Source organism: Schistocerca nitens, chromosome 10, assembly GCF_023898315.1.
Source record: "Schistocerca nitens isolate TAMUIC-IGC-003100 chromosome 10, iqSchNite1.1, whole genome shotgun sequence".
Lineage (NCBI taxonomy): Eukaryota > Metazoa > Arthropoda > Insecta > Orthoptera > Acrididae > Schistocerca > Schistocerca nitens.
The window spans coordinates 34,428,440-34,448,400 of NC_064623.1; the positions used below are offsets into that span (position 1 = coordinate 34,428,440).

At 45.9% G+C, this 19,961-nt stretch overlaps 1 protein-coding gene across 3 annotated transcripts in view; it reads left to right on the plus strand.

Annotated features, from left to right (window-relative positions):
- The first annotated feature begins 18,524 nt into the window (after positions 1-18,524).
- Positions 18,525-19,961, plus strand: part of LOC126210381 (uncharacterized) — a 44,665-nt gene continuing 43,228 nt past the window's right edge. For all 3 annotated transcript variants that reach the window (XR_007540656.1, XM_049939610.1, XM_049939609.1), the window contains exon 1: positions 18,525-18,687. Coding sequence is in view for 2 of the 3 variants with exons in the window: in XM_049939609.1 (XP_049795566.1) it covers positions 18,549-18,687 (139 nt within the window). In the remaining variant the exon portion in view is untranslated. The remainder of the gene's footprint in view (positions 18,688-19,961) is intronic.

The window sequence follows — 19,961 nt, forward strand, 5'->3', positions numbered from 1 at the left end:
GGTTACCAAATAACCCTGTGACGAAACGCGCCGCTCTTCTTTGGATCTTCTCTATCTCCTCCGTCAACCCGATCTGGTACGGATCCCACACTGATGAGCAATACTCAAGTATAGGTCGAACGAGTGTTTTGTAAGCCACCTCCTCTGTTGATGGACTACATTTTCTAAGGACTCTCCACATGAATCTCAACCTGGTACCCGCCTTACCAACAATTAATTTTATGTGATCATTCCACTTCAAATCGTTCCGCACGCATACTCCCAGATATTTTACAGAAGTAACTGCTACCAGTGTTTGTTCCGCTATCATATAATCATACAATAAAGGATCCTTTCTATGTACTCGCAATACATTACATTTATCTATGTTAAGGGTCAGTTGCCACTCCCTGCACCAAGTGCCGGTCCGCTGCAGATCTTCCTGCATTTCTCTACAATTTTCTAATGCTTCGACTTCTCTGTGTACTACAGCATCATCCGCGAAAAGCCGCATGGAACTTCCGACACTATCTACTAGGTTAGCGCAGTGTTGCATGCAAGGTTATCACGGACAGCGGGAAAATCTGAACAGGAAATAATCGAAGCGTTGCAGACGCGAAGGAATTGCAGACATTGGCTACAAATGGGAACTGACTTAATGGAGAAAGTTGAAAATTTGTGACACACTGTGGTTCGAAAGCAGGCAGGTGCTGTGACCACCGAACCATCCAGACACAGTGGTCGTCTTACTTGCACGGACTATCCTAGGATTCCTCCCGTCAGACCCAAATTCTCAATCTATCCACACACTACTAACGTAGTGCCCCTTGTCGATTATCCTCATTACTTGCGTCATTTGACCGATCCCTGTGAGATTTAGTGGCTGGTGTGCATCTACGCTGAAGAGACGATTGGCTATCCTCCTCTCATATACAGGGTGTCACCTAACGTTACCGCTGGATATATTTCGTAAACCATATCAAATACTGACGAACCGATTCCACAGACCGAACGTGAGGAGAGGGGCTAGTGTAATTGTTTAATACAAACCATACAAAAATGCACGGAAGTATGTTTTTTAACACAAACCTACGTTTTTTAAAATGGAACCACGTTACTTTTGGTAGCACATCTGAACATATAAACAAACACGTATTCAGTGCCGTTTGTTGCATTGTAAAATGTTAATTACATCCGGAGATATTGTAACCTAAAGTTGACGCTTGAAACCTCCGACGTTCAGTTGCGTGTTGTAACAAACACAGGCCACGGTCGGCGAGCAGCATCTGCAGGGACATGTTTACGATGACGTATGTGGTATCAGCATGATGGTGCACCTGCACATTCCGCAATTAACACTAGGACGTTTCATAGGACGTGGAGGACGCATAAATTGGCCAGTCCGTTCTCCTGATCTTACACCTCTGGACTTCTTTCTGTGGGGTACGTTAAAGGAGGATGTGTACCGTGATGTGTCTACAACCCCAGAGGATATGAAACAACGTATTGTGGCAGCCTGCGGCGACGTTACACCAGATGTACTGCGGCGCGTACGACATTCATTATGCCAGAGACTGCAATTGTGTGCAGCAAATGATGGCCACCGTATTGAACATCTATTGGCCTGACACGTCGGGACACACTCTATTCCACTCCGTAATTGAAAACGGAAACCACGTGTGTGCTTGTACCTCACCCCTCATGGTAATGTACATGTGCGTCAGTGAAAAAGACCAATAAAAAGGTGTTAGCACGTGGACGTAATGTGCTGTTCCAGTCTCTTCTGTACCTTAGATCCATCACCGTTCCCTTTGGATCCCTACGTAATTCGGTGCTCTCCGACACACACGACGAACAGCGGAGGAGTGGTACTCAAGCGTCAACTTAGGTTACAATATCTCCGGATGTAATTAACATTTTAGAATGCAACAAGCGGCACTGATTACGTATTTGTTTATATGTTCAGGTGTGCTAACAAAACTAACGGGTTCCATTTAAAAAAAAGGAAGGTTTGTGTTAAAAAACATACTTCCGTGCATTTTTTTGTGGTTTGTATTAACCAATTACACTAGCCCCTCTCCTCACGTTCGGTCAGTGGAATCGATTTGTCAGTATTTGATATGGTTTACGAAATATATCCAGCGGTAATGTTAGGTGACTCACCCTATATATATATATATATATATATATATATATATATATATATATATATATATATATATATATACTCCTGGAAATGGAAAAAAGAACACATTGACACCGGTGTGTCAGACCCACCATACTTGCTCCGGACACTGCGAGAGGGCTGTACAAGCAATGATCACACGCACGGCACAGCGGACACACCAGGAACCGCGGTGTTGGTCGTCGAATGGCGCTAGCTGCGCAGCATTTGTGCACCGCCGCCGTCAGTGTCAGCCAGTTTGCCGTGGCATACGGAGCTCCATCGCAGTCTTTAACACTGGTAGCATGCCGCGACAGCGTGGACGTGAACCGTATGTGCAGTTGACGGACTTTGAGCAAGGGTGTATAGTGGGCATGCGGGAGGCAGGGTGGACGTACCGCCGAATTGCTCAACACGTGGGGCGTGAGGTCTCCACAGTACATCGATGTTGTCGCCAGTGGTCGGCGGAAGGTGCACGTGCCCGTCGACCTGGGACCGGACCGCAGCGACGCACGGATGCACGCCAAGACCGTAGGATCCTACGCAGTGCCGTAGGGGACCGCACCGCCACTTCCCAGCAAATTAGGGACACTGTTGCTCCTGGGGTATCGGCGAGGACCATTCGCAACCGTCTCCATGAAGCTGGGCTACGGTCCCGCACACCGTTAGGCCGTCTTCCGCTCACGCCCCAACATCGTGCAGCCCGCCTCCAGTGGTGTCGCGACAGGCGTGAATGGAGGGACGAATGGAGACGTGTCGTCTTCAGCGATGAGAGTCACTTCTGCCTTGGTGCCAATGATGGTCGTATGCGTGTTTGGCGCCGTGCAGGTGAGCGCCACAATCAGGACTGCATACGACCGAGGCACACAGGGCCAACACCCGGCATCATGGTGTGGGGAGCGATCTCCTACACTGGCCGTACACCACTGGTGATCGTCGAGGGGACACTGAATAGTGCACGGTACATCCAAACCGTCATCGAACCCATCGTTCTACCATTCCTAGACCGGCAAGGGAACTTGCTGTTCCAACAGGACAATGCACGTCCGCATGTATCCCGTGCCACCCAACGTGCTCTAGAAGGTGTAAGTCAACTACCCTGGCCAGCAAGATCTCCGGATCTGTCCCCCATTGAGCATGTTTGGGACTGGATGAAGCGTCGTCTCACGCGGTCTGCACGTCCAGCACGAACGCTGGTCCAACTGAGGCGCCAGGTGGAAATGGCATGGCAAGCCGTTGCACAGGACTACATCCAGCATCTCTACGATCGTCTCCATGGGAGAATAGCAGCCTGCATTGCTGCGAAAGGTGGATATACACTGTACTAGTGCCGACATTGTGCATGCTCTGTTGCCTGTGTCTATGTGCCTGTGGTTCTGTCAGTGTGATCATGTGATGTATCTGACCCCAGGAATGTGTCAATAAAGTTTCCCCTTCCTGGGACAATGAATTCACGGTGTTCTTATTTCAATTTCCAGGAATATATATATATATATATATATATATATATATATATATATATCCCTATTTAACGTGTTATAACACGGAAATTGATACCAAAGAATACCTAAGATGGTAGCATTAATGTCCAGAGTATGGGGTGCATGATTTCCTTGCGTCACAGTGCCACGGTCCAGTTGCAACTATGACCACCAGGTGCCGTGACCAGTTCAAATGGTTCAAGTGGATCGGAGCACTATGGGACTTAACTTCTGAGGTCATCAGTCCCCTAGAACTTAGAACTAATTAAACCTAACTAACCTAAGGACATCACACACACACCCATGCCCGCGGCAGGATTGGAACCTGCGACCGTAGCGGTCGCTCGGCTCCAGTTGCAGCGCCTAGAACCGCACGGCCACTCCGGCCGGCCCGTGACTAGTCATCGTGATTCATAGTCTCACACTTCTGACCATCGCGGTGCACTTGATGACGTGAGCCGTGAATTTACTTTCAAAAACTTTTCTTAAATAATTTACTTTATTCACTAGCGATTCATCAAGAACATTAACACATTTAATCACACTAGGTGAGCGTGGAAGTAGTTGCCAGGGATTAACTGATGAAAATCAAATTACCTTTAACAAATGGGAATTTTATTCATAAAAGCCTTTTCAAAAACAGATTTAAAATTTATTAGCAGAAAAGCACCCTAGAAATATCAAGTTACAATTTTATTTAGAGGCAGAAAGAACAATATTGACAGTATGAGCCTTCGGGCTGAAAAGCTTGCCGCTCCCTTTCAACACGGCCGTAGGCACGACCGCTTACAACAACCTCTGAAAGACTACACTGGTGCAATTCTGCAACACACCAGATTACTTTAAACTAAAAATTTTAACAACTCACATAAACACATTAACTATGCACCCCGTAAGAGGGATGGAAATGGTACAAACACTCACACTAAGAAATTATTTGCCACCGAAAGTGAAATTTGTTTTTAAGAGGACTCTTACGGTGGAAAGGTGGCAACTTTATAAAAATGACTATTTAAATAAAACCCATGAAATTCAGACTTACATAAAATTTACAGCATGCTCTACATTACACATATACTGCCTCGCAAGATGATAGGCAAGATAGCCGGCCGCGGTGGTCTAGCGGTTCTGGCGCTGCAGTCCGGAACCGCGGGACTGCTACGGTCGCAGGTTCGAATCCTGCCTCGGGCATGGGTTTGTGTGATGTCCTTAGGTTAGTTAGGTTTAAGTAGTTCTAAGTTCTAGGGGACTTATGACCTAAGATGTTGAGTCCCATACTGCTCAGAGCCATTTGAACCATTTTTGATAGGCAAGATAAAAACATGTTTCCGGAATTCGGCCTTTACACCTTAATTCTATAAATTCGTTAACACCGAATCCGACAAACATGACCGAGGCAGCTATTAACGTATGGCATATTGACAGGGGAATTACTGAACAACCCGAACCGCAGATTGCTCGAACCCTCCCCAACTCCACAAGGGAAAACGGACCACCCAATTCACAAATAACCACCTTCCCGCGGGTGGGCAAACGGAGAAGAATGGTGGGACGACCCCAAAACAAAGCGACTTGTGATCTCAGCAAGAAAACAAGTAGAATTTAACAAGTAAATGCAACAACATATCTCCAATCACTTAACTTCTAAAAAACTGCGATTTCTGGCGAAGACCTGGCGCAGCACCCCCAACGCTCTCCCGAACCGTCCGATGCCAGCCGCTTCAACGGACGCATGAAGGCGCGCAGATCCCCCGTCTCACGGCGTCGCAGCTCGCACCGGCCAGCCCGATGTCGTGGTTTCACTCCTGTTGCTCCCGTGTCAACCGCGAAGCCACTACGCCTTTCTATAGGGCGCGACCCACTGGACTCACGTGGGGACCTCACATGCTCCGACGCTCAAGGCGGACAAGTCATCTCGTGACTCTGCGCGCGATCGACCAACCGACCGATCCAACCGCCAATGGCCGTTGCCCGAGCAACTCGAGCAGACTGGCGGCCTAACGCGCAGACTCAGATGCAGGAACTAAGCCCCGACCGGGCGACCACTAGTTGAGTTCTCTTACTGGCGGAGTGGCAAGACTCTCATTTTCTGGCTTAAAGTTTGATCCAAACGACAGAGATACTAGCACTCCAACGACAGACAGACACTAACTGCCGCACAAATGCGAACGACAGACAGACCAGCAACTGGTGACGCGAGACTGGCCTAGCCTCCCTTCGACTGACCAGCTAACCAGACTCGCCGAGACTGACAGACTGACCGACTGCTGAGCTCACAGCCTCCGTTAAATGCACGTGAATAGGCAACTTTTCCCCTTTACCACCAAAGAGAGACACCAAAGCTGCGACTGCCACAGCGGCGCCACCGCCAGAAACGGAAGGCGATTGCTTTACACTAAGCGCTGCGGCGCGCTCTTAAAAAAAAAAAATGGTTCAAATGGCTCTGAGCACTATGGGACTTAACATCTATGGTCATCAGTCCCCTAGAACTTAGAACTACTTAAACCTAACTAACCTAAGGACACCACACACATCCATGCCCGAGGCAGGATTCGAACCTGCGACCGTAGCAGTCGCGCGGTTCCGGACTGAGCGCCTAGAACCGCGAGACCACCGCGGCCGGCGCGCTCTTCAAAACAGCAAATTTTACCACGGCCCAATGAGCTACAACAAAAGTAGCAGGGCATTATTGGTGAATCTCTGTTATCAAGACAACAGTAATGTTGCAGCAGCACTTCGATAATATCGCTGGCTGTAATATTACGGAAGGGTTCTCTTTCTCCACCTGCTGTGCAGAGCGTGATGAAGTTCGAATCAGCTGGAGAACTGGCCGTCGCTCCGGGAAGAAACAGACTACCAGTTGCACCACAGGTGGTTTTGTGAAATCGCTGTTGCCATACCAGACAGCGCTGCCCACAATTCTCGTCCGTCAGGCAGTGCGTGGGCTGTGTCACGACAGTTGGACATCCCGTGATCCACAGTACTGAAGGTGCTTCGAACCACTCTCAAATGGTATCCGTACAAGATCCATATCGTACAGCGGTTTGCACCACAGGACACACAACGACGTGTTGACTTCGCTCTCCACTTTCTCTCGAGGATTGAAGTTGACGAGGACTGGCCCTGGAGCATCCTGTGGACAGACGAAGCTCACTTTTCTCTGACTGGTGAGGTGAACACACAGAAATACCGAGTGTAGGGATCTTCACCTCCAGTCACTGTGTATTAAGTTCGTCTGTATGGTGAAATTGTCACAGTATCGTGTGCCTTGATGGCTACGTTCATCAATGGTCCATTCTTTTTCGAACAGGCTGGCGCTCAGGGACAAAAGACGCGCAGTGTGACTGACCAGCATTACCGCGATGTGCTTCGCCAGCTTATCATATTCGTCCTACAGAAGAGAGACTCACTGAACTCAAAAGATTTGATACAAGACGAGGCTCCATCACACATAGCTCGTGAAGTTCACCTGCTTCTCTGCAACATACTTGGAAACAATAGAATTGAGATTTTCACTCTGCAGCGGAGTGTGCGCTGGTATGAAACTTCCTGGCAGATTAAAACTGTGTGCCCGACCGAGACTCGAACTCGGGACCTTTGCCTTTCGCGGGCAAGTGCTCTACCATCTGAGCTACCGAAGCACGACTCACGCCCGGTCCTCACAGCTTGCCCGCGAAAGGCAAAGGTCCCGAGTTCGAGTCTCGGTCGGGCACACAATCTGCCAGGAAGTTTCAGCAATATACACTCCTGGAAATGGAAAAAAGAACACATTGACACCGGTGTGTCAGACCCACCATACTTGCTCCGGACACTGCGAGAGGGCTGTACAAGCAATGATCACACGCACGGCACAGCGGACACACCAGGAACCGCGGTGTTGGCCGTCGAATGGCGCTAGCTGCGCAGCAGTTGTGCACCGCCGCCGTCAGTGTCAGCCAGTTTGCCGTGGCATACGGAGCTCCATCGCAGTCTTTAACACTGGTAGCATGCCGCGACAGCGTGGACGTGAACCGTATGTGCAGTTGACGGACTTTGAGCGAGGGCGTATAGTGGGCATGCGGGAAGCCGGGTGGACGTACCGCCGAATTGCTCAACACGTGGGGCGTGAGGTCTCCACAGTACATCGATGTTGTCGCCAGTGGTCGGCGGAAGGTGCACGTGCCCATCGACCTGGGACCGGACCGCAGCGACGCACGGATGCACGCCAAGACCGTAGGATCCTACGCAGTGCCGTAGGGGACCGCACCGCCACTTCCCAGCAAATTAGGGACACTGTTGCTCCTGGGGTATCGGCGAGGACCATTCGCAACCGTCTCCATGAAGCTGGGCTACGGTCCCGCACAACGTTAGGCCGTCTTCCGCTCACGCCCCAACATCGTGCAGCCCGCCTCCAGTGGTGTCGCGACAGGCGTGAATGGAGGGACGAATGGAGACGTGTCGTCTTCAGCGATGAGAGTCGCTTCTGCCTTGGTGCCAATGATGGTCGTATGCGTGTTTGGCGCCGTGCAGGTGAGCGCCACAATCAGGACTGCATAAGACCGAGGCACACAGGGCCAACACCCGGCATCATGGTGTGGGGAGCGATCTCCTACACTGGCTGTACACCACTGGTGATCGTCGAGGGGACACTGAATAGTGCACGGCACATCCAAACCGTCATCGAACCCATCGTTCTACCATTCCTAGACCGGCAAGGGAACTTGCTGTTTCAACAGGACAATGCACGTCCGCATGTATCCCGTGCCACCCAACGTGCTCTAGAAGGTGTAAGTCAACTACCCTGGCCAGCAAGATCTCCGGATCTGTCCCCCATTGAGCATGTTTGGGACTGGATGAAGAGTCGTCTCACGCGGTCTGCACGTCCAGCACGAACGCTGGTCCAACTGAGGCGCCAGGTGGAAATGGCATGGCAAGCCGTTGCACAGGACTACATCCAGCATCTCTACGATCGTCTCCATGGGAGAATAGCAGCCTGCATTGCTGCGAAAGGTGGATATACACTGTACTAGTGCCGACATTGTGCATGCTCTGTTGCCTGTGTCTATGTGCCTGTGGTTCTGTCAGTGTGATCATGTGATGTATCTGACCCCAGGAATGTGTCAATAAAGTTTCCCCTTCCTGGGACAATGAATTCACGGTGTTCTTATTTCAATTTCCAGGAGTGTATTTATTAGCCAATCGTTTCCATCACCTAATCTCAGTCCCTGTGATTTCTGGTTCCGGGCTACCTGAAGGACAAGGTTTACCAGGGGAACATTCACACATGTGGTGGTCTGAAGCGCAGCATATCAAGAGAGGTAGCCAGCATACCTACATGCATGCCTCGTTCTGCTGTGCAGAATGCAATATTGCGCTTTCAGACTCTTCTGGACACTTAATGGTCCTATATTGAGCCAATTTTGTGCCAGTAGTGGTACCGGTATGTTATGGTATGATGTAGCTTAGCAGCACATTAAAAGTGTTTCAGTTGAATTGATTCTGCATTATTTCTCTTCCCCATGTGTCTGTCGTTAATTCTACCACGTTTGGCACTCGTACGGTAATTAGTTTCCGTGCTCTAACGTGTGAAATGGGTAGATCACATAACTAATGAGGAGGTATTGAATAGAATTGGGGATAAGAGGAGTTTGTGGCACAACTTGACTAGAAGAAGGGATTGGTTGGTAGGACATGTTCTGAAGCATCAAGGGATCGCCAATTTAGTATTGGAGGGCAGCGTGGAGGCTAAAAATCGTAGAGGGAGACCAAGATATGAATACACTAAGCAGATTCAGGATGTAGGTTGCGGTGGGTACTGGGAGATGAAGAAGTTTGCACAGGATAGAGTAGCATGGAGAGCTGCATCAAACTAGTCTCAGGACTGAAGACCACAACAACAACAACGTGTTAAATAGGAGAAGTTTAATTATAACCACCCGGTACATGAGTGGTGTCTTTTTTTTCGGACACGTTTTAAAGAACAGACAGCTTTTTGATCCAGCAGGAATTATGAATTAAGACATAAAGGAATGTGCAATGGTTCAAATGGTTCAAATGGCTCTAAGCACTATGAGACTTAACATCTAAGGTTATCAGTCCCCTAGACTTAGAAGTGCTTAAACCTAATTAACCTAAGGACGTCACACACATCCATGCCCGAGGCAGGATTCGAACCTGCGACCGTAGCAGCAGGGCGGTTTCGGACTGAAGCGCCTAGAACCGCTCTGCCACAGCGGCCGGCGAAGATGTTTAAAATTTAGATTGACTGAGAAGGTAAGGAATAAGGAGGTTCTCCGCAGAACTTGTGAAGAGAAGAATTTATGGGAAACGCTGACAAGAAGGGACATTACTGAGAGCCCCTGCGGTTCTACAGGGATCCGTAGAGTGTAAAAGCTGGGGGGAGGGGGGGGGGACATATTTGAATATGTCCAACAAATAATTGAGGATGTAGGGCGGAAGTGCTATTCTGAAATTAAGAAGTTAGCTCAGGAGAGTTATTCACGGCGGGCCGCCAAGTCAAACCAGTCCCCAGTTTAAAAACACTGGCGAATACACTGTATGTATTTGCGATTGTGCAGTCAACAGACGAACAACTGTTCATAACTCTTAACGTATACATTTTAACGTTAATTTCTTTGTCGTTGCTACTGTCCACTATAATAAAGTCTTTTGAGAAGATTCGAGAGGAGTAAGATTTACAATAAACTTTTCTCGAACATTTGGCCCCAGTTCTTCATGTGTAGGGGTCTGATTCTTGAAGCTGAAATTCTCACATTTTAGGTTCTCATCGTTCAATTGATCTAAATAATTTTGAAGAATGTCGTTGCAGAATTTCTGTTATTACGTTAATATATTGTCTCACATTTTACAAGGCGGAAATTACATTGTTCGTCCAAAGTACAAAAACACGTCCGATCACATCAGAGGCATGCTTACAAATACAGTTTCACTCTGCGGTAGTAACAATATTCCGAAGTGTTTACAATTTTTGTTAGTTTAGAATTTCTATTAGTTTATTAAGACTACAACTTTCCTTCCACTGTTTTGCAATAGACGGCAGTAGCGGCAAGTGGGGTTCGGGTGGTTGGTCGTAGGTGGAATACAATAAGCTTAGGCATCTGTAAACATAATGCCATAAGAATATTAGTCGATTTGTGATTGCATCATACGGCTATTCTCGATTAAGTACGTCAACTTACGTACCCACTTCTCGCCATTTGCGCGAAGTTTTAATTTTCTGCTGTAACATGCAGAAATCTGCGGCTGTGGCTCTTAAAATACTGGGTAAGACCAATGGTGAGGGAACTACTAGTGTAAGAACGTGCAGAGAATGTTTCCAACGCCTTAAAAACGGTGTCGAAGACCGGCATGGCGGTGGAAGACAGAACATTTTCGTAGCTACTGAAACAGACGAAGACAGTCATAGCACATCATTATCGAAAGCAATTCATGCGTTCGAGCCCAGCATTGAAACAAACGGCCACAATGCAGCGATAGACACGTAAAGGTAATTTTGCGGCAGGTGCTCGACCCCATGTTGCAAAACCTCTCAAAATATACATGGAAACGTTGGAATGAGAAGTCCTATCCCTCCGGCCGTATTCTCCATACGTTGCTCTCTCCGACTACCACCTTTTTCGGTCAATGGCATACGGTCTGGCTGACCAGCACTTTCGATCATATGAACAAGTGCAAAACTGAATCGATTCATGGATCCCCACAAAAGACGCCCAGTTCTTCCGCCACGGGATTCGTAGCTGTCCGAAAGATGGGAGATTGTAGTGGCCAGCGATGGGCAATACTATGAATCATAATTTTTTTGTAAGTTTTTAACAATAAAGCCTCGAACTTCGAGAAAAAACGGCTGAAGCGAACTTGTAGACCTAGTAGATTATTGTTTTGTAAATGGATTCAGAAATAAACATAAAAACAGTACCAGATTGCGTAATTAACAATAGAAATTTTGAGTGTGCCAAATATTTCGTCATTTCAAATGTTTTTAAAAAAATAAATTTAACTCTTCATTCAGAGCTAATACATATCAAAGTATGAAAGGGTACAGTACCGCCCGACATTGAAAATAGGTACAACATACTTCATTATTTTTATCAGAACAACACACTTTTTGTAAAATAACTCAATTTCAGTTAATACAGCGAAGCTGGATACCAGTGTGGGAAAGAATGACAATTTATTTATTTATTTGATCACATGTGCACTCCCACAAAATAAATCCCTACATCCAGTTTGGTGAGATCTGTGAAATGAATGAATGTATGATCGTCTGCTAACCGCAGATAGTGAATGTGAATATATGATCATCTTTGAGACGATCCTTTGGCCACCTTTGGTGGGACCAAAGAGATGAAATTTACCTGAGCTTTGAGCACCTGAAATGTGGCTGACCAATACGGTAGCAAGGTGCTCCCCCACTTTGGTAGAGGTGCGAGAGAACCTGAAGAATGGCCATGTTTCAGCACTCTGCCGCTGGATCTTGTGCTGTTAAGACCTGTCTTAGGTGTGCTCAGTAAAGACAAAAGAGTGGAGACATGGTATGCATGTGGAATATTTAAGAGTAGTTTGAAATAATAATTTCTCTATTTCAGGAACTTTTGTGGGGAGAATTAAATGTCAGGCAGGTAATATTAATGGGATTGTAGTAATCTTCAGAAGTGATCAATGCTCACAATGAAACCACGTGTAGCAATAAGTTGAAATACTTCCGTGTGCTTAAGTTAAGCTGAATTATTAGCGTGTTTACTATAAGTTGAAATATTTAAGAAATGGCGTGTGCAGGACTTGAAATTAGAGACGAGTACTTCCACGTGGTGAGTACTGTGTGAGTCTCAATCTGTGTATGAGACAAGGATAAAGAGAAGTACTCGTCCATGGTATCAGTTGAGAACTCGCGTGTGATGAATATGTTCTTAATATTACTTTGCGTGATACGTTTCCGTGTGACGTTTGATTCATACTCTGAGAGAGAAGCAAGGTGAGTCAGCCGTCTATCCAGCAACACCACTTGGCTTGCATTGCACAGGAAGACGTGCATATGTCTCCAGAGTTCATAGTAGGAAAGTAGAATTACGAAGTGGGGCAGTGTCGTGTGAAACTGGGATAAATATTAATTGAAGTGGGAAAGCTGAAAGTGATAATGTTGTGACTATTCCCTGTGTTGTATTTCATGTTGTAGTGTGGTGTATGTCATGTAATTTAAGTATGTGTGGTTTGCATGGGAGACTAGCAAGGTAGTTTCAGAGGTAGTGGGTTATGCGTGTTCCTTTTTTGTACCGCTCGGTCTGGAGGAAAGTTTCGTGATGATGGTTGTGAGAGCCGAAGTGTGAGAAATAATAAAAGATCCACCATCCTATCCAGAAAGTGCACTGTAGCGTTAAATAATTACGAGACCATAAGATAGAGATTCACCAATGTAAAGCCATTCCCACTGGGCGGAATTTCTCATGTGTTATTGTTGTAGGTTATAGAATTTGTGTGTTTAGGTTATAGAATTTATCGGAATAAATAAGATAGTGAAAAGAAAAAGATTGGTGGCCTTTTCCTTCGAATTGTATGTTGTCATGATATCCAGAATTTATAATGTGTGCGCCACTCGTATTCAGTGCGATGGCCACGTGTTGATAAAAGCCGTTAAATAAAAAAAGAAAATGTGGTATTGCCACTGCGTAGTGGACACTCAGAGTTCTGTAAATTACTGATAGATGAGCGTTTCCGTTGCGTATTATTCATGTTGTTGTTGTGGTCTTCAGTCCTGAGACTGGTTTGATGCAGCTCTCCATGCTACTCTATCCTGTGCAAGCTTCTTCATCTCCCAGTACCTACTGCAACCTACATCCTTCTGAATCTGCTTAGTGTATTGGTCTCTTGGTCTCCCTCTACGATTTTTACCCTCCACGCTGCCCTCCAATGCTAAATTTGTAACCCCTTGATGCCTCAAAACATGTCCTACCAACCGATCCCTTCTTCTAGTCAAGTTGTGCCACAAACTTCTCTTCTCCCCAATCCCATTCAATACCTCCTCATTAGTTACGTGATCTACCCACCTTATCTTCAGCATTCTTCTGTAGCACCACATTTCGAAAGCTTCTATTCTCTTCTTGTCCAAACTAGTTATCGTCCATGTCTCACTTCCATACATGGCTACACTCCATACAAATACTTTCAGAAACGACTTCCTGACACCTAAATCTATACTCGATGTTAACAGATTTCTCTTCTTGAGAAACGCTTTCCTTGCCATTGCCAGTCTACATTTTATATCCTCTCTACTTCGACCATCATCGGTTATTTTACTCCCTAAATAGCAAAACTCCTTTACTACTTTAAGTGTCTCATTTCCTAATCTAATTCCCTCAGCATCACCCGACTTAATTTGACTACATTCCATTATCCTCGTTTTGCTTTTGTTGATGTTCATCTTATATCCTCCTTTCAAGACACTGTCCATTCCGTTCAACTGCTCTTCCAAGTCCTTTGCTGTCTCTGACAGAATTACAATGTCATCGGCGAACCTCAAAGTTTTTACTTCTTCTCCATGAATTTTAATACCTACTCCGAATTTTTCTTTTGTTTCCTTTACTGCTTGCTCAATATACAGATTGAATAACATCGGGGAGAGGCTACAACCCTGTCTCACTCCTTTCCCAACCACTGCTTCCCTTTCATGCCCCTCGACTCTTATAACTGCCATCTGGTTTCTGTACAAATTGTAAATAGCCTTTCGCTCCCTGTATTTTACCCCTACCACCTTCAGAATTTGAAAGAGAGTATTCCAGTCAACATTGTCAAAAGCTTTCTCTAAGTCTACAAATGCTAGAAACGTAGGTTTGCCTTTTCTTAATCTTTCTTCCAAGATAAGTCGTAAGGTCAGTATTGCCTCACGTGTTCCAACATTTCTACGGAATCCAAACTGATCTTCCCCGAGGTCGGCTTCTACCAGTTTTTCCATTCGTCTGTAAAGAATTCGCGTTAGTATTTTGCAGCTGTGACTTATTAAACTGATAGTTCGGTAATTTTCACATCTGTCAACACCTGCTTTCTTTGGGATTGGAATTATTATATTCTTCTTGAAGTCTGAGGGTATTTCGCCTGTCTCATACATCGTGCTCACCAGATGGTAGAGTTTTGTCATGACTGGCTCTCCCGAGGCTATCAGTAGTTCTAGTGGAATGTTGTCTACTCCCGGGGCCTTGTTTCGACTCAGGTCTTTCAGTGCTCTGTCAAACTCTTCACGCAGTATCTTATCTCCCATTTCGTCTTCATCTACATCCTCTTCCATTTCCATAATATTGTCCTCAAGTACATCTCCCTTGTATAAACCCTCTATATACTCCTTCCACCTTTCTGCCTTCCCTTCTTTGCTTAGAACTGGGTTTCCATCTGAGCTCTTGATATTCATACAAGTGGTTCTCTTCTCTCCAAAGGTCTCTTTAATTTTCCTGTAGGCAGTATCTATCTTATCCCTAGTGAGACAAGCCTCTACATCCTTACATTTGTCCTCTAGCCATCCCTGCTTAGCCATTTTGCACTTCCTGTCTATTTCATTTTTGAGACGTTTGTATTCCTTTTTGCCTGCTTCATTTACTGCATTTTTATATTTTCTCCTTTCATCAATTAAATTCAATATTTCTTCTGTTACCCAAGGATTTCTATTAGCCCTCGTCTTTTTACCTACTTGATCGTCTGCTGCCTTCACCACTTCATCCCTCAGAGCTACCCATTCTTCTTCTACTGTATTTCTTTCCCCCATTCCTGTCAATTGTTCCCTTATGCTCTCCCTGAAACTCTCTACAACCTTTGGTTCTTTCAGTTTATCCAGGTCCCATCTCCTTAAATTCCCACCTTTTTGCAGTTTCTTCAGTTTCAATCTGCAGTTCATAACCAATAGATTGTGGTCAGAATCCACATCTGCCCCAGGAAATGTCTTACAATTTAAAACCTGGTTCCTAAATCTCTGTCTTACCATTATATAATCTATCTGAAACCTGTCAGTATCTCCTGGCTTCTTCCATGTATACAGCCTCCTTTCATGATTCTTGAACCAAGTGTTAGCTATGATTAAGTTATGCTCTGTGCAAAATTCTACAAGGCGGCTTCCTCTTTCATTCCTTCCCCCCAATCCATATTCACCTACTATGTTTCCTTCTCTCCCTTTTCCTACTGACGAATTCCAGTCACCCATGACTATTAAATTTTCGTCTCCCTTCACTACCTGAATAATTTCTTTTATCTCGTCATACATTTCATCTATTTCTTCATCATCTGCAGAGCTAGTTGGCATATAAACTTGTACTACTGTAGTAGGCATGGGTTTTGTGTCTATCTTGGCCACAATAATGCGTTCACTATGCTGTTTGTAGTAGCTAACCCGCACTCCTATTTTTTTATTCATTATTAAACCTACTCCTGCATTACCCCTATTTGATTTTGTATTTATAACCCTGTAATCACCTGACCAAAAGTCTTGTTCCTCCTGCCACCGAACTTCACTAATTCCCACTATATCTAACTTTAACCTATCCATTTCCCTTTTCAAATTTTCTAACCTACCTGCCCGATTAAGTGATCTGACATTCCACGCTCCGATCCGTAGAACGCCAGTTTTCTTTCTCCTGATAACGACGTCCTCTTGAGTAGTCCCCGCCCGGAGATCCGAATGGGGGACTATTTTACCTCCGGAATATTTTACCCAAGAGGACGCCATCATCATTTAATCATACAGTAGAGCTGCATGTCCTCGGGAAAAATTACGGCTGTAGTTTCCCCTTGCTTTCAGCCGTTCGCAGTACCAGCACAGCAAGGCCGTTTTGGTTAATGTTACAAGGCCAGATCAGTCAATCATCCAGACTGTTGCCCCTGCAACTACTGAAAAGGCTGCTGCCCCTCTTCAGGAACCACATGTTTGTCTGGCCTCTCAACAGATACCCCTCCGTTGTGGTTGCACCTACGGGATGGCCATCTGTATCGCTGAGGCACGCAAGCCTCCCCACCAACGGCAAGGTCCATGGTTCATGGGGGGGGGGGGGTATTATTCATATAGGAGGATAATTTGTAACTAATTGTGAGTACGAAAGTTCATGTTACTCGATAAATAAGAATGAATCCACTCGCTTGGCAGACCACTCATCTTGCAGGTCTGACTGCTTGATGCCACAGTATGAGCAAGGCATGTGGGTGCCTCTCAAGTATAACGAAAATAAAGTAATTCCTTTTCAAAAATTTTAGCTTGAATTATATCGTTTTTGAGCCGCGCTGACCCCGGCTTATGTGTTGGTTTAAACCTTGGCTGTTACTCTGCGTTTGGTTTCCCACTGTTATTGTGGTTTTACAGTGGTTCTTCCTCTTTCTACGTGCGGCAGCAGCAGTGTGTATCGATATTCGCACCTTGTACTATCTTTGGGCTGGTGCTTATAGTTTCCAACTAGCCGGTGTGGGGCAGTCGGTCGGTTGGTGTGGATCAGCCAGGAAATCTCAGCGCGGCGCTGTGGTCCGGACCTGCTGGCGGTCTCTACGCAGTGCTGGAGTGTGTGGGAGCTGTGCCGATTGCTACGAGGTTCGTTGCTCACCGACCCAGGACATCAAAGTTGAGTGGTGATTTAAGTACCGAAGCCTGTCTGTTCACATAGTGCCGCTGGTTCTCATGGTTGGCTGTTGGTGGTATTCCCATGAGCAACCGCGACTGTCGAGTTGGCGAGTTTGGCCACCATCCGGTGTAGTTTAACTGTTTGGTTATTTGCAGTCCAAGTGCACCAGTGGGGTTTTCTGCCTTGTGGCCGTTAGCATTCCAGTTGCCTGCCCTGGCCGCTGACGTAAAATTCAGGCAGAGTCCTTTCCTCACCGTGTTGGCGCTGTCCAACACGTGTGTGTAGTTTTGACAGTTTATGCATACTTAGTTGTGGGCGGCTACAACTTTTGCGTTTTGGCATTGGAGTTCCTTGTGTACTGGTTGGGTGGAAAGCAAATCGTCTTGTCGGTGGGTCCGTTGACTGTCTCTTGGTTGGGTTGCCGGCGGATCGGATATAGTTAGGCCGACTGCCTGTCTCCCCTAAGCGAATGTTAATATTTCAAGTGCAGACCGACCCCCGGAAACTTCTGAGCTGTACTGCCTTTTCTTATTGGTGTTTGATTGTAGCCGATGGTTTGAATGTGTATGCTTTTAATTGGGTTTTAAATAATGGGCCTTCAGCCGTTTTAAAATTTAAAATTCCTTACTTGTCCAGCCTTAGATTGTTTGGGCCTTCAGCCACATTTGAAATATTATTTAAGGATAAAACCTTGCGCTTTCTGCCTTTAGAAAATTTATTGTAGTTGTGTTTTAAGTCATGGGCCTTCATCTCTTTTAAAAATTAAAGAGGTTGTGCCCTCAAGCCATAAGATTGTGTGCCATATTCAGTCGGTAGTTAAGTCCGAAATTTGCGCTGTAATGTTTGGGCAACTAAATAAAGTTATATGTGTTAGGGTGTAACTAACAGCCGATAATTTTTGACCCCTTTCCACAATTCCCACTACCTGCTCTGTCCTGCTGATTTAACCATGCGTTTCGGTCTCGTCTATTTCAGAAAAACAGCTGAGATAATACTGACCCGTCCAAAGTTCGGAAAATATTACTGGTATCGACTACTACTGTTGAGGAAAAGTAATGCTAGAGGAGGATGTCCCTTTACGAAGTGTATTAGTGGATCTCGCTGTCTTCGTAAAATCGAGTGGCAGATGCACGCGTGAAACGAAGGAATATTTTTCTGTAACGACTGTGTGCTTGCAGGTTGGTGCTGTGACAGGCAAAAAGAATAAGCTCGGAAGTCGTCGTCCTTCCTGTGGTTTTCCCATCCTGCGGAAAGACTTCCGCTACGAGAATCCTTATAGTGGGCCCGCGGTGCCTGCTACGCTCACTGCGTGTGATTCCCTCTCGGTCTCAACAACAGCTGACAATGCATCCAGTGGGGGTAGCTGCTTCGTTACTGGCTTTGCTCGCGGCGAATGGCACTCCGTCGCTCGACTGTGTCTGCTTGCCAGTCCGCAGCTCCTTCGAGGAGTACGGCGGGTGGAGTACCTACTGCAAGCAGTTCAGTGAGTACTTTTTTGTACAGTACGGTTTCGCACTACGTTACTCACCTTGCGGTTTTGAACTCCTGAGAGGCGGCTGGGCTCGCATTGTGTTGTTGTTGTTGTTGTTGTTGTTGTTGTGGTCCTCCGTCCGAAGGCTGGTTTGACCCAGCTCTCTCGATACTACTCTATCCTGTGCAAGCCTCTTTATCTCCGAATAACTACTACAGCTTACATCCTTCTCAATGTGCTTACTGTATTTACCTCGCGGTCTGTCGGTACGATTTTTACCTCTCATACTTCCCTCCAGTACAAAACTGGTTATCCCGTAATGTCTCAGAATGTGTCTCACCAACCTATCCCATCTTGTCAGGTTGCACCTCAAATTTCTTTCCTCCCTAGTTCTATCCATTATCTCCTTATCAGTTACGTAATCTAGACGTCTTTCATCATTTTTATCTGAGCTATTTATCGTCCACTTTCACTCCCATAGATGGCCAAACGCCGTACAAACACTTTCAGAAAAGACTATCTAACACTTAAATGTAAAATCGAAATCAGCAAATTTCGCTCCTTTCTTGCCACTGCCAGTCTACATTTTATATACTCTTTACTTCCGCCATCATCAGATAGTTTTCTGCGCAAATAACAAATCTCATCTTCTACTTTAAGTATCTCGTTTCCTAATCTAAGTCTCTCAGCGTCACCTGATTTATTTCGACTACATCCCACTATCCTTGTTTTGATTTTGTTGATATTCCCCTTATGTCCTTCTTTCAAGACCCAGTGCAATCCATTCAACTGCTCTTCCAAGCCCTTTGCCATCTGCGACAGAAATACAATACCGTCAGCAACCCTCTAAGTTTTTAGTTTCTCTTCCTGAACTGCAATTGGTACTCCAAATTTTTCTATGGCTTCCTCTACTGCTTGTTCAACGCACGGTTTGAATAACATCGGGGTTGGGCTACAACCCTGCCTCACTCCCTTCTCGATTACTGCTTCACTTTCATGCCCCTCGACCCTTATGACCGCCGTCTGGTTTCTGTAGAAGTTGTAAATAGCCTTTTGCTCATTGTGATTTGCCCCTGATAGTTTCAGAATCTCAAAGAGAGTACTCCAGTCAGCATTACTGAAAGCTTTCTGTAAGCCCACAAATTCTATTAAACGTACGTTTGCTTTTCCTTAACCTATCTCCTAAGAGAAGTCGTAGGGTCAGTATTGCCTCGTGCGTTCCTACAGTTCTTCGGAATCCAAACTGATCTTCCACGACGCTGGCTTTTCTCAGTTTTTCCATTCTT